The 14,368-nt window shown below is 33.3% G+C and overlaps 3 protein-coding genes across 3 annotated transcripts, besides 27 other annotated features; 1 reads left to right on the top strand and 2 right to left on the bottom strand.

The window, feature by feature from the left end:
• Positions 1-363: 363 nt before the first annotated feature.
• On the top strand, positions 364-2,971 carry PVX_113235 (Pv-fam-d protein). The gene is made up of 3 exons (XM_001615989.1): positions 364-700; positions 889-1,006; positions 1,300-2,971. The coding sequence occupies exons 2-3, from the start codon at positions 920-922 to the stop codon at positions 2,866-2,868; spliced, it is 1,656 nt and encodes a 551-aa protein (XP_001616039.1). The 5' UTR covers positions 364-700; positions 889-919; the 3' UTR covers positions 2,869-2,971.
• Positions 1,467-1,496: a microsatellite.
• Positions 1,734-1,757: a microsatellite.
• Positions 1,823-1,867: a microsatellite.
• Positions 2,831-2,852: a microsatellite.
• Positions 2,873-2,929: a microsatellite.
• Positions 2,972-3,335: 364 nt separating the features above from the next.
• Positions 3,336-3,359: a microsatellite.
• A 526-nt stretch (positions 3,360-3,885) lies between these two features.
• Positions 3,886-3,907: a microsatellite.
• Positions 3,908-4,011: 104 nt separating this feature from the next.
• Positions 4,012-4,039: a microsatellite.
• Positions 4,040-4,392: 353 nt separating this feature from the next.
• Positions 4,393-4,419: a microsatellite.
• Positions 4,420-4,997: 578 nt separating this feature from the next.
• PVX_113240 (hypothetical protein) lies at positions 4,998-7,390 on the bottom strand. Its single transcript, XM_001615990.1, has 2 exons — positions 6,876-7,390; positions 4,998-6,520 (listed from the first exon to the last, which is right to left on the bottom strand). Exons 1-2 carry the CDS (start codon positions 6,984-6,986, stop codon positions 5,825-5,827), a joined length of 807 nt encoding a protein of 268 aa, XP_001616040.1. The 5' UTR covers positions 6,987-7,390; the 3' UTR covers positions 4,998-5,824.
• Positions 5,000-5,028: a microsatellite.
• Positions 6,983-7,040: a repeat region.
• Positions 7,127-7,150: a microsatellite.
• A 760-nt stretch (positions 7,391-8,150) lies between the features above and the next one.
• Positions 8,151-8,181: a microsatellite.
• Positions 8,182-8,589: 408 nt separating this feature from the next.
• Positions 8,590-8,611: a microsatellite.
• Positions 8,612-8,796: 185 nt separating this feature from the next.
• Positions 8,797-8,870: a microsatellite.
• A 191-nt stretch (positions 8,871-9,061) lies between these two features.
• Positions 9,062-9,121: a microsatellite.
• Positions 9,122-9,205: 84 nt separating this feature from the next.
• Positions 9,206-9,277: a microsatellite.
• A 354-nt stretch (positions 9,278-9,631) lies between these two features.
• Positions 9,632-9,664: a microsatellite.
• A 130-nt stretch (positions 9,665-9,794) lies between these two features.
• Positions 9,795-9,829: a microsatellite.
• Positions 9,830-10,056: 227 nt separating this feature from the next.
• Positions 10,057-10,120: a microsatellite.
• Positions 10,121-10,317: 197 nt separating this feature from the next.
• Positions 10,318-10,342: a microsatellite.
• Positions 10,343-10,459: 117 nt separating this feature from the next.
• Positions 10,460-10,489: a microsatellite.
• Positions 10,490-10,493: 4 nt separating this feature from the next.
• Positions 10,494-10,521: a microsatellite.
• A 358-nt stretch (positions 10,522-10,879) lies between these two features.
• Positions 10,880-10,900: a microsatellite.
• A 57-nt stretch (positions 10,901-10,957) lies between these two features.
• Positions 10,958-13,115, bottom strand: PVX_113245 (hypothetical protein). The gene is made up of 3 exons (XM_001615991.1): positions 12,879-13,115; positions 12,361-12,680; positions 10,958-12,136 (listed from the first exon to the last, which is right to left on the bottom strand). The coding sequence occupies exons 2-3, from the start codon at positions 12,409-12,411 to the stop codon at positions 11,639-11,641; spliced, it is 549 nt and encodes a 182-aa protein (XP_001616041.1). The 5' UTR covers positions 12,412-12,680; positions 12,879-13,115; the 3' UTR covers positions 10,958-11,638.
• Positions 11,870-11,902: a microsatellite.
• Positions 12,402-12,458: a microsatellite.
• Positions 12,753-12,775: a microsatellite.
• Positions 13,116-14,368: the final 1,253 nt, after the last annotated feature.

The following is a 14,368-nucleotide window of genomic DNA, read 5'->3' as shown; positions in this document are numbered from 1 at the left end:
TATACCCATTATTTATGCGATATAGCACTCTAAAACGATTATCATTTTATACCCCTTTATTTCACTACTATTCTTTTTTTTTTTTTTATCACCCTTATTTTATTGCAATTTTATTTTTTTTTACGAACAATTCGTTGATAATAATGTGAAATTTTATTTTAAAAAAATTGCATTTTATCTTCTTTTTTCTAATTTCTAAAAAAAAGAAATTTTCACTAAAAAAATATATTTAATTATGCTGCATTCCCGCTATAATTTACGCAAAAAAAATGCATAATGCAATATTTTTATTTGGTGAAAATTTTTTACCCAATTTATATATTTTAAAAGTATGTAAAATTTTATTATTTTAATTATTTCCATATAGTTAAAGTATATACATACATCAAAATTATATATTTTTTATAAAAAAAAAAAAATTATTTATAAAACGTATTATCATTTATACTGAGAAAGGAACAATTTTTGCATAATTTTCATGTGCTGTACTTTTTAGTAAAATTTATGGAAATGTTATTATTGCATATTCTATTCTATTGAAAAGAATTATATTTTATTTAATAGAATATTTTTATAGGAAATTTACTCTGCAAAAAACATTTTAATTTTTTATTATACTATTTTTACCATTTACTAAAACTAAACGTTATCGTAGCGCGTATTTTAACAAAACGTTAATTTTCAATTCGTGAAAAAAAAGGTTGGAAATAAAATAAATTAATGAAATAATAAAATACGTGAATAGATAAACGCTTCGCAGCATTTTAAAAATAATATATAAACAAAGCGAAAAAATAAAAAAAATTACTTCAGTACATTATTGTACTTTATCCTTATTCTTTCCTAACTAATTACATTTCTAATTTTTTTTTTTTCTTGATACTAAAGCCATTTAGGAATATTAAAGAAATGCTAAAAAATGAAGGAACAAAGCAATAAATTTTCTCTTTTCAAAGTCTTCACATACAATGTGTTAATATGGAGTTGGGAGTACTACTCCAATGGGGTAATGAATAGTTGCTATGCACGCCTAGCGAATTAGTGCATTTTTTTCCCCACGCTGCTTTGTTTTTCCACTAAAAATGCATTTATATGCACTGAGAAATTAATGTAGCGCGTTGACATTTGTATACATGCGGATGCGCGCTTATACATATAAAGTGCCTGATTGGCATGTGCCCTCCCGCGCTTTGTTACGTGGCTAGCATTTTTACCCCTATGCATGCATGTGCTTAATATGTATACACCCCCACATACATTATACACTTTCTTATACGTATTATTCTCCTCGCCTTACAGACCGCCCCCCTCTGCAGCTCTTTCGATGGCCAGTTCTCACAAAACAGTATTGTAGGCAATAGAGCTGGAAGAATATTAAAGGGAGAAACCGATGTGTTGGCTCAAAGGAAATCTAATGTCATTAAGGCAAAACTGTTAGATGTTGTAAACGAAAGTGATGGCAATTTTGAATCCAGGGCAAAATCACTTATGAAAGATGATGGCTTTAAAAACGATTTTAAATCCTTAATGAAAAGCGAAAAGTTAGGAAAATCATCCAATTTGTATAGTACCCGCAGCAGTAAGAGAAGAGCTCCATCAGAATTCAGATACAGCCCAAGCATAGCAGGATCATACGAATCTGAGGGATCATTAATATCAGATGGAACATTCGCATCAGAGGGATCATTAATATCAGATGGAACATTCGCATCAGAGGGATCATTAATATCAGATGGAACATTCGCATCAGAGGGATCATTAATATCAGATGGAACATTCGCATCAGAGGGATCATTAATATCAGATGGAACATTCGCATCAGAGGGATCATTAATATCAGATGGAACATTCGCATCAGAGGGATCATTAATATCAGATGGAACATTCGCATCTGAGGGATCATTAGCATCAGAGGGAACATTCGCATCTGAGGGATCGTTAGCATCAACGGGAACATACACATCAGAAGGATCATTAGCATCAACGGGAACATACACATCAGAAGGATCATTAGCATCAACGGGAACATACACATCAGAAGGATCATTAGCATCCACGGGAACATTCGCATCAGAGGGATCATACGCAACAACCAGATCTTCGGCTACATCCAAAAGTTCTAGAAGTTCCAAAAGTTCTAGAAGTTCCAAAAGCTCTAGAAGCTCCAGAAGCGCTAGAAGCTCCAGAAGTTCTAAAAGCTCAAAGAGATATGACAATATGAGCAAATCTAGAGCTTCCCTATTATACAACGATTACTATGATGATGCATCCTACTGCAGTGATGACACTGCTGATATGTCTACCTTAGAAAGCGAATATGCTTATGATGACGAAGCTCAAACTTCATATGGATCTTCCTATGGCAGTGAAGGACATTCTAGTACAGATCGATCTGATGTAACCTCCAGGTATAGTGGCTCCACTGATGACGAATCAGTTAGATATTTCAAAAGAAGAAAGTCAAGAAAACCAAAATATGATTACATTGATGCACCCCAAGAAGGTAAATCAGAAAAATGTGCAGTATCATGCGTAATGAAATTCCTTAAAAAATCTGATGCCATGTACGAAACTGAACTTCTCAATTTTCTGACCACCAACTACAAAGGCCACATGAAAGGAGGACCAGTTGCTAGAAAAAAATACACCAAACTGTTTACTATTGCTTCCCCAGTCATCGTAAACATCGTCTTCATAATCATATCCGTACTGGTAACATCTGATGCCGGTTTGATATCATCCATGATCCTTTTACTCTTATCAATAGTATACGTATTCCGTAAACTGAAAAAGTGCAGAAAAATGTGCCATCGTTACGGAACCGAAGAAAAAAATGCCAGAAGAAGGCTAAAGCACTACATGCATTAAAAAAAAAAGAAAAGAACAACAACAGGTAGACGTAGAAGCAGAAGAAGAAGCAGTTTCAAGAAATACTTAAAATGAACAAAATGTATCATATATAAAGCCATGAATGTTGCTGTGATTTAATAGTACATTACCCCCCAAATGGATATATATAAATATATATGTATACACACCAATATCTGATTACCACTTCAAAATTAGATTCTTCGAAGCCTTTTTTTTTTTTTTTTACATTTATGTAAAAGGAAGGAAAGACAAAAATACCTTTATCACTACGTGCGTTTCCTGTAATTTTAATAGATCATTTATAATCATGACTGTACATTTAAATTATTAATTTTGTATAATTGTTGCCGGAACATGTGTGTTTTAAAAGGATTCCCATGTGTATATATATACGATATGTATTCATATATTATTTTTTTATATACATATATATATTTATGTATATATTTATGTACATATATTTAGGTATATATTTAGGTATATAGATTTATGTAGATTTACGTGCATGCATTTACGTGCATGTACACTTACGTGCAAGTATTTATGTGCATATATTTATGTATACGTCTATATATTTACATTTATATTTATATTTACATTCATGCTTATGCCTGATGCTACAACTTCATTACCTGTTTGTAAGAAAACCTCAAAGATTTATGATTTTTAATTAGATTACCAAGAAAACGACAATTTTGCTATTTATTATATTTCTATTTATACTTTTATTTTCCCATAATTTATATATATATATATATATATATATATATATATATATATATATTTTTTTTATTATTTAGAATTACACATGCAAATTTCGAATGAGATCTAATGTTATAAAATAACACATTGATCTTCTCTACTTTAGTGCTCGCAGCGAACAAATTATAAATTAATAAGACTACATATTAATTAAAAAAAATTTGTTCAGTCAGGCATTAACACCCAGGGTGAATAAGGTGCACAACATAGGCAAATTGTAGCGAAAGCGGAGAAAACGGCATCGCTCTCCTATGACGCACCAATGCTGTATATATCGTCTTAGCATGCTTCCCCATAGCATATTAGGTATTTAGCAAAAATGATCACTCCCTCATCTGCAGGGGGGATACATGACCTGACCATTTGGGTCCTCTTGCAGTTGATACATTTGGACCGCTGAAAAAAGCAGTGCAGCGTAAAAAAGAATTATTCCCATCGCTCCAGGAGCAAATGAGTGCTGGTTACCGCTTTATCTTCATTCGTTAGGAGAGGACATATAAAGGGTCTTTTTTTTATGCTATACTTACTACTTACCACCACTTGCCTCCTCATATTTGATACTCTCATTTTTTAAAAGACCATTCCAATTTTTCACGCTTCACTAACTCAAAAGTGTGCCATTTTCTCCATTGTGCATTTAGGCAAATGAAAAGGCACACTTATATGATAATGCTCATTTGAAAGAAACATTAAGTGGCACCTGTGCACCAGTTTTACCCAAAACACCTCTTCCCTTCTGCCATTCTGCAAAGTACGTAATTGCAAAAAAAAAAGTCTCACACTATTGGAGGTGCATACGCACATATACATAGCAAGTGCAGAAAGGGGTACACGGGTAGGATGGAAAAAGCACATTGCACAAGCCGCATAATTGCATAAATGTGTAAACACACGTGCAGCATGTCACTCCCCCCTTAGTGCCACTAACAGCACATACGCAAATTGAAGAAAAACAGCAGTGTCCTTTTACGCGCATGTCACGAAATAATTAGCCGATTCCCCGTAGTAGGAAAAACAGTCCATTCTGCTACACAGTGAGCATCTTCATCGCGTTGAAAGAAGGACCACAGGGAAGTTCTACATTCGCTTACCCATTTTTCAAAGGTCTGTTCTTGTGTACCGTTAGTTGGACCACCCCTTCTCTCTCTGCCCAGAACTGTTCAAAAGAATCATTTCATAAAAAGGTGTTGAAAGGTAAAAATAAATAATATTACAAAGTAGCTCCACCGCATGTTCGAGTCCCTAAATGACGAATGAGCATATTTTTGCCCCTCATTTATAGGTGATTATAAAAATTGAACTGCAGTTGCCCCATTTTATAGGGAAAGGAAGCCCAAACATTGGGGGGGGGGGATTTCTTTTCTCATTGGTAATTTAATTGATACGAATTTATTTTCATCAGTTCGTTATAATCATATAAAGTGATATAAACATTGGAGCTAATTTTTTCATTACACGCGTGTATGTACATAAAAACATGAGAGGCGTACATATATACACGCACATATGCACAAAGGGGGAAATATATTGGGGGGTCATCATGTAAGCATATGCAGGTGCATGGACACTAATCAACAAACACGAAAGAAGTAACAAAAAGGGGAAAATTTTATTTTTTACACAAACAAGAAGGTACGTATAATTTATATATATGTGTATATATATATATATACACGCGTTGAAAAGCAAAGCCTGTGTCTGGCGCCCATACTGCTAATATGTGGGGAAAAAAAAAATAAATGAAAAGCTCAGCATATATAATGCACATATAAACAACGTGAAAAGGAATAAGAAAACATTTTTGCAAAGTTAAAAAGAACAAAAATCGAATGTCTGCACTGCCACGCATGTAGGAGTTGTTTACACATTATCTACTACGGCATGCATTTGTCTCAAAATTGTGCTGTTATCATCTCAGTGTTAAAAAGAGGGAGGCGAAAGTCACCGTGTCAGCAGCAACACGAAAAGTTACGATTCGGCTAATCCCGCATTTATTTAAGCATGTACATAATTAACAATACGTTGAGAGGAACCTCTACCGGTTGAGTCTTCCGCATTTTTCTTCCTCCTCCTCACCTCTCTTTCTTTGTATAATTACAATCCAAGTGTGCATTTTTTTTTTTTACTTATACAACAATATGTGGTGGTGGGAGGGAGTGGCAAAAGAGGTCGTTTATTTTGTACTCTCTTTTTAATTTTCTGTGTCATTATCCATTTCCATTACCCTTTCAAATTCCTTTTCAAATTCCTCTACACTTGTTTCATCAATTTTAGGTTCATGTTCAATTTCAGCTTCCTTTCCTTTGCCCTTTCCTTTACCCTTTCCTTTATTCTTTTTCTTTTCCTTTTTTGTGTGTTGTTTTTTCTGCTCTTTCAAACAGTACTTAAGCAACCTGTTGGTAGCTCTTTGAGCATTTCTTTTCATTTTCATTTTCTTTTCATCACTTGTATCTTTAGCATATGCTTCTATCAAAGAATCTGCCAAATTTCCAAATAAATCTTTACAAAAGTCCATGTTTAGACTTTCCTCATTACCTTCTTCAAATTTCTTTGCGAATTCCTCCATCTGTCCTTCATATTGTTTTAAATGCTCTCCTACATTTAACTTATCTGATAACTCTTGAAATATGCTTCCTAATTGTTCCATTTCTTCTTCGTTAACTTCTTGGGGAAACTGAGGGCAGCATGATTCGTCTTCTAATGGGCATTCATTTTTTTTTTTGCTTTTTTTGGAATCTTTCTTTTTTTTACTTGATTTACCTTTGCTTTTTTTGCCGGAGGAAGAAGAAGATGATGGTTCTTCATTTTCCGCTAACCATCTGCCGTATTGTGCAGTTGACGCGGATCCGACGGCAACTTGGTTGTTTGAGCACTCACCATTGTTACTCTACAGGGGGAGAGAAAAAAAAAAAAAAACATTATACACATAAGACATGTGCATACATGGAAGTACTGCATATCACTATATGCACATGAAGGTTACATATAATCTATAATCACTTTCGCGCCTCGTACGATCACAATGTGCATTTTTCTATGTAATTTTTTGGCACTGCGTGGAGCGGGATCGGGGGAGCACATTCTGCGCAAATGCAAATGGCGTCTTCCATCTCCCGTCCGCGCTGTTAACACACATATGTATATATATGTATGTTCAATCGATGCATATTTTTCGTTCTTTCATTTTTCGTTCTTTCATTTTTCATTTTTCCTTTTTCATTTTTCCTTTTTCATTTTCTTACAAAAGTAAAGGTGTTCAAGCTCCCAACTAAAACAGAAAATATGGCCAATTTGGTAAGAAAAGAAACGCCAAAAGCCTTCTTTCCGGAGTTATTATTCTTTGAGTTCACCATTTTGTATTTAAAGTGAAAAGTTTTATGTAGTTCGATTTATGTTTGCAAAGCTACGTAGGGAGGGAAGCCTAAAAATAATCCTCTACTTTTTTTATCGTGTTTTGTTTAAACAAAATTGTCCTTTCAAATTGCAAAAAATTACAATTTGTTATTAAGCTGATAATATTAACAGTTAAAAAAAAAGGTAATGATTTAAAAAATTAAAAATTTAGAAAAAATAATTATATTTTATAAAAAAATAAAATGAAAAAGTACAATTAAAAAAATACCATCAAAAAAAAAAAAAATTATTTCAAATATGCGTACGCAATAAATTTTTTATGATTTAAAATGAGCCGTAATTTTTCTTCTAACTTCTTTTGTAAAGAAAAAGCAAAGAAACGATCGAATCATCGCTTCGTTTTAAAAAAATACTAGCGCTGAATTTAAATTAAAAACAAAAGAGAGGATGATTTAAAACCAATTTTGAAATGCAAAATGCAGATAAAAATGCACGAACGCATAACATTACGAGTTTTTATTTCTTCTTTATTTAAAAAGCTGACAAAATAGGACACGATGTACATCACTCGTTTTATCTATTTAAACGTATTGCACATGACGAACAATTCTAAGCAATTTAAATGATGAAAGAAAAAACGACACGGAACGCTACATCATTTTTGTCCTACAAATTTTGCTTCATAAAAACGGATAAATGATTTTATAAATAATTTGCATGAAAAAGCATGGCATGCCAACATGTCGTTTTTTTTCTTTTCTTTTTTGTGCTCTATTTTTAGTCCTAAAAGAACGACTTTTTTTTTTTTTTTTTTGTTCTATTTTTTTTTGTTTAATTGAATCTTCATTTGATAACTACATTTATATGGTGCATACGAACCCAGTATGTTTATATTTTTACAGAAATGTAAACATAATTTTTAGCCCCTTTGAATGAAAAAAAATATCTAATCCTACATTTCACAAAATGGCAAATTTTTTCATTCTTTTTCGCAACTCTTCTTATAAGAGATAATAATTAGCACCAAACTTGTGCTACCCCAAAAGTTCGCGAAAAAAAAAAGGTAGAACAAAAATATGCTGATAAACAATAGCAATCGCTAAATCGTGATATCAAAAATGAAAAAAATGCATTAAAAAAAAACCCTGGTTGCATGTATTTTTACCAAAACTAAGAAGCCACACGTTGCATTCGTAGCTTCCGAGACGTTCGCTGTAGCCAATTTGTAATTGCCTCACATGTAATGTACGCCAATAAGTATATTACGAAACAGTTTTCTTCACAACGAATTTTTAGTGCTTCCAATGATGCTCGCGCCATAGCAGTATGAGTTGCAGATTATTTCTGCCCATCCCGATTCTTGAATGGGGCTTCTTCTTAGCCCACAACAAAATGTAGTAGCGCAAAAAAAAGGAGGCCATCGAAGCAACTACTATCACTATAAGAGAAAAATGTGACCATCAAAGCAACTATATGATCGTTGCAAAATAGATGAAAATATTCACATTTTAATAACCCCCTAGTGTTCATTCTTATTTGGCTCTGTTAAGGGAAGAGCTTCGCCTCCGTCCTCACTATTAACTCAACAGTGCAATTCGCAAATTTGCCTGCAAAACGAACGTACAACGTTAACAATTGCAAAAACGACTACCACTGATGTTGTTAGGATGAAGAGGGCTTCCAAAACTGGGGCGTTAAAACTTCTGCATATCAACTCATTATCTCCCCTTTTATTTCTCACAAATGGTTTATGCCTCCAAAGCGCTAAAGGAACATTTCGCGTAGTAGCATTTTGGACTTCTTAATTCGTCTCTTATATTTCTTCATATTGGGTTTTTAATTTATTTCGCCAAATGACCGCTCGGTTGTAGCTCCTTTCTAGCGTATATTTATTTGCTCTCCTTCCAGGTGTGTCTCCTCTAGATTAAATCTAATCTGTTTTATTTTTTTTGGGTAACCACTAACTGGCACCCTTTCCGAAAAGTCAACACGAAAAAAATCCGCATGTAATATTCTGCGCGCTGGTAACACCCCCTTCCAATTATGAATCCAAATGATGGGAAAGTTCACCTATTTTTACAATTTTAAGGACGCTAATTTTTATATGCCACAAATAATAAAAGGTGTAACATTACGCACTTTGTAAATAAAACCCCTATTCCCTAAATTGTTGCTCCAAATATAAGTAACATTTTTCTTCCCACTTGATGTTAATAACTGCTTTACCTTATCAATATTGTTGTCAGCTCTCCTTTGCATAATACTCCTTAACCAAATTGAAAAAAGTGAATGCAAATCATTTTGCGCAAATGCTTAGTTCCTCTTTCATTTCTTCCCCCTTTCGTATTACTCCCCTGAGTTGGCATCTAATACAATTCCATAAAAGAAAAGAAAACCGACGTGCCAACGGTTTTCTTTCCCCTTGCCTGACTACTCTGCAAAACGTGCTAGATGAAAGACGGGCGACGCTAAATAAGTTCATATTTCCCCATTTTATAAAAAAGGTGTGGAATACATTTGCCAAGAAAATTGGCCAATTTGTGTACTTATCAAAATCGTTCGCGTAGTGCCATCAAATATAACAAATGCCATCGCAAAAAAAAAAAAAAAAACTTCCAAGATACCGATACGGGCAGCATGTGTGCGTTACACACATTCAGACACTCCAGTGCAAAATGGCATAATTCAGCTTCGCACCGCTTCCCATTTTTTGGAAAACCAAAGAAGAGCCAACCGCAAAGTTCAATCTTATCATAATGATAGGAGAACACAGTGTGGGGGACAAGCCTCAAATGGTGGCAGTCTAAATGAGTACTATACCATCAGAATTATAAACCTTATCATTTCTCATACGCTGCTTCTACAAATTCGGAATGTACCTACCTATTATCATCCCGCCAGTTAGAGGATACTTTGGCAAGAAATCAGCACGTACACTATAATGTACTGCAAAGGGGGTCAATTCCTTCGCCATGAAAATGAAGGACGTTTCTCTTATCTTCCAAACAGTACCATTTTGTAGTATCCACTGTTGAACTCTGCAAAAGGCAGTCATAATTCGAACGGGCAAAAGGATAACATTCGTACACTACGTTATGCATATCTGCGCGTGTACTACGCACCCTTTTGCTTTCCCCTCGGTGCAAAGAAATTCGCTCGAAGGGAGCACATATACCTCCCTAGTGATGTATACCCCACGTGTGCCCTTAAAAAGTATTTTTAATGACAAAACTTTTGTTGTTCATGTGAAGTTTTTTACACATAAGTATGTTTCATAAATAATTCATTATATGTATCATACAATTTAAATGGTTGAAAGTATAATGGTGCTGTTTGATCCTATTTGCTGCTGTTTTTTTTGGCCATTTTCTGTTCCCCCTTTAGCCCTTAAATAATACACAGAGTTAAAGCGTAATTTAAGAAAGTGTAAAAAAAAAAAAAATTTATAATCATACATTAATTCGTAAACCCCACATCACATAGTCATTTTGCATGCAACGAGTGTATACACTTATTGGGTCTACACAGGTGCAATAAATCAGCTTCTGCTTGAATTTGCCTACTTCCAAGCAATTCGCCATGTCAGTGTTTTCCTTCCACCGAGCACCACTGCAGTGTAAGTGCGTGCTTACTTAAAAATATATGCAATATGCACACAGGCGTGCGTTACGAACGTATACATTTATGCATATTCACATGGGCCTACACCTTTCCATACAAACGGGAATTACATGCCAACAATCTTTGCGGGGGCCAAATAATTTTTTCCACACTTGCGCAGAAGTGATAAAAAAATAATATTATAACGGCAATTGGGAGGGAGGAGTAAAAAGAACTATACATAATATTTTATTGGGGATGATGTGGAGTTTTACTTCAGTTTATATAGTATAACTTCTTTTTCTTTTTTTTTTTTTTCTGAATAAACAAATGAAACAAAAAGAGCATGCAGTAACGTATGGTATATAAATTAAAACAAAAAATATACATCACCAGGAAAAAAAAAAAGAAAAAAATGCAATACATGGAAGAGAAAAAAGTATATATAAATATATACGTGCACATAAACATATATGTAGGGGATGATAATGATACACTTTTTATAAACATACACATGTGCCACTTATATGAAAACTTCTCATGGTGCGCCCATGCATACGGAGAGAAAGACATATATATATTGGGACTATATATATTTATTTGTTCATTCATTCATTCACGTGTATCGCTACGCTTGTGTATTAAAACCCTTTTTTTTTATCTCATTTCAATGCAAGTGTAAAAAAAAACGCGGCTTTAACTAAGGGGCATTTTTTTTCTTCGCCGCTAATCAGCCATGTCGTCCTTATGTGGGATTATTTATTTTCAAAATCATCGGTGCACATAGAAGAAAAATAAATATAAATAAACATAAGAGTACATAATGGTGTTAATATTCTCAACACAGCTGTGATAATTCCGCGGAATATATTATACAGTGTTTAAAAAAAATTGGGGAGTCCTTGTAAAAGAAAGAGCATCATATCTGCGGACTGACTTTTTTTTTTTTTTTATAAGATATGCATTATACATATGCATACATATACATACATACACACACACATATGCATATACATATGCATATCCACACGTACATGGCCCGTTCAGCTGCTTATTTAACGTAGTGGTGCGTGTACATGAGGATACCAGCAATGGCGGCCAACATTAACAAGCTCTGGGTTCCGGTGTTCCTCAGAACATAGAAACCTACTAGCAACGCTGGGATGATAAACACAGCGTTGTTCTTTAATTTTTCATATAACTCCTTGTTGAAGTTATTTCCTGGGGATACGTATCTCATGTTGTTATTGCTGTTGTAATATTCTGGGACATCACTGTTTCTGTAGACTCTTTCGTGCATTTGTGGGTCAGAGCCAGTTTGGCTTTGGTAGCCGTTACTCCATTGGCTGTTTTGAGAGCCGAAGCTATCTCTGCTGCCATCTCTTTGTTCATTTGTGTTGTCCCCATTGACAAATTGGCTTTGTTCACCTTGAGAGCCGAATTCTGATCTTGCATAATTACCGTTCACTTCAGAGAGACATCTTATATTTTTTGAGCCTACGGCTTTTCCAAGGCCATTTTCGTTAATTCCGTTGTTGGCGGAGGTGTACTAAACGGGAGGAAGAAAAAAAGAAGACACACTCGAAATGTATTTTTTGTTTCCCCACCACGTGCATACCGTTTATCATTAGCCAAACGCTGCTAATTGGTAAAAAATATCGCCCCTATGGAAGAACCCCCAAGGAAGCAGTTTATCACTCTCGCACTAAAAAACATGCTACATATACGAGCGAAGGCGCAATGGCGCTTTCACATGCATTTCGTGTTCCTTACAATGAAGAGGGTGAAGAGGGCAATCTTGACGATGTGGTTAAAGGTATTCATTTTTATTCACGATGGTAAAAGGTTATATGTAAGTAAAAATTTAGAAAGTCTTCTAAAAAGTTTAGAGGATATTGTGACAAATGCCAGGGGGCTATTATATAATGCCTATATGCTACTTATATAAATATACAAATATAACTGCTTTGTATATCTTCTGATCAATTTGATTCCTCGTGGGATTACTGAATTGTTATGGAAGCATTCGAAATAGGAGAATCGCTTTTTCCTTTTTTAATAACTCTAACTGCTTTTAAATATTTCGCAGCAAACTAAAAATGGTAAGGGATAACGAAATGACCATGTGTATGCAGCAGCTATTAATAAGTATGTTTTGCCAAGTCAAAATTAATTAATGCATGAGTAGGTATTATCTAAAATACATACAATACGTACATTTTATATGAGAAAATAATATGCTTTGTACATTATGCAAATAAATTTAATTAGCAAATTTACGTAGTACGTACTTTTTGTGGGTTTAGAAGATGATAGGTTTTTTTAAAAAAATGATACTTTCTTTTATTATGGGAAAAAATATATTTTATATTTAGAAAATATTTTTTTATAAAAATTGCTACTTTTTTAATACGTTAAAAAGTGAAAGATATTTGTTAATTAAATCGTTTGCATGAATAAAATAAAAGCGCGATTTGTAATTTTTCTTCTATTTTTTTCTATCCTTTTCTAATTTTTCTTTTCGAAACAGTGTTAGAATGGTAAGTAATTTGCAGAGGAGGAAGGTTGAAAAATAATTTATGAATTTTTTTAATTAAAAAAAAAAAAATAATAATAATGATAGTATAGTAGTAGTAGTAGTAATAGTAGTATAACAATAGCGGTGAATAAAAGAAGATAGGTAAAAATATTTTATGAAGACAATTTTTAAACGAAATAAAAATAATTTTTACGCAACGCTGCATATAACGCATTTAACATGAAAGAAAAATATCATTTTTTTTTTACCACTTCGACGATGCAAATTTTCGTTGAACTACTTTTTTTTTTTTCCTACGTAAAAATATCTAATATAATTCTTCTTAGCTGTTTTGCTAATTTATCATCGCCATATCGTTAAACCAGTATGCGGCATATTACTCACTTTTTAACAAAAACCGAATGGGAATAACCTTTCTATTACTTAAAATTTTAATTAATAAATATATAACATGTTAAATAGGTTTTTATGCCATCGCCGCAAATGCAGTGAAAATAGTGAACAAATTTTATGCGAATGGTATTTTTTAAGTATTCCTAAATATGTCGCTTCTTAGCAAAAGGGAATAACAAAAATGTAGATTTATAACCGCGTTAATATTTGCAATTACGTCCCCAAAGGGTGATATGCTAATAATACTTATTTTTTCCTATTTTTGCCATAAATCGCTTTTTTAATGCTTACGCAAAAGTACCTAATTTAGCAGGTAAATCTTAGGTGGAAACAAAAAAGGTTCAAATTTAAAAAATATTCATGCATGCAAAAAATTTTGTATATCGAAATATTTTTCTCACTAAAAATAGGGCCCAAAAAAAAAAAAAAAAACGCATAATATTATATGCAATCATTTTACCTTTTAATTTCGTATGAACCAAAATGATATTATGATAACCTTTTTGCTGAGCGGAATGACAAAAAATAGGGCACCAAATTGCTTCAATTTTGAGTAGTTCCTAAAAGGCGCTTTGCTCATTTTGTACGTTATAAGGGTCGTCACAACGATACATATTTGTACATATATATATGTAAACGTTCGTATTCTTCCTATAAATAAAAATAGAAATATAAACTAGCTCCTATTTAGAATCGCCTTCATCTCGCGCGCACTTGGCATATACCAAAAAAGGTAAAAATTCCTTTGAGCACTTTTAATGTACGATTTTTTTCTGGAGCAATTTATAAATCTAAAAAATTAGCTTAACTTTTTTGAGGCACCAAAATTTTATTATCATTACGATTGGT

The sequence above is a fragment of the Plasmodium vivax genome, chromosome 11 (assembly GCF_000002415.2).
Source record: "Plasmodium vivax chromosome 11, whole genome shotgun sequence".
Classification (NCBI taxonomy): domain Eukaryota; phylum Apicomplexa; class Aconoidasida; order Haemosporida; family Plasmodiidae; genus Plasmodium; species Plasmodium vivax.
The sequence above is the reverse complement of the archived record's forward strand: the minus strand, read 5'-3'. Positions and strand labels throughout refer to the sequence as shown.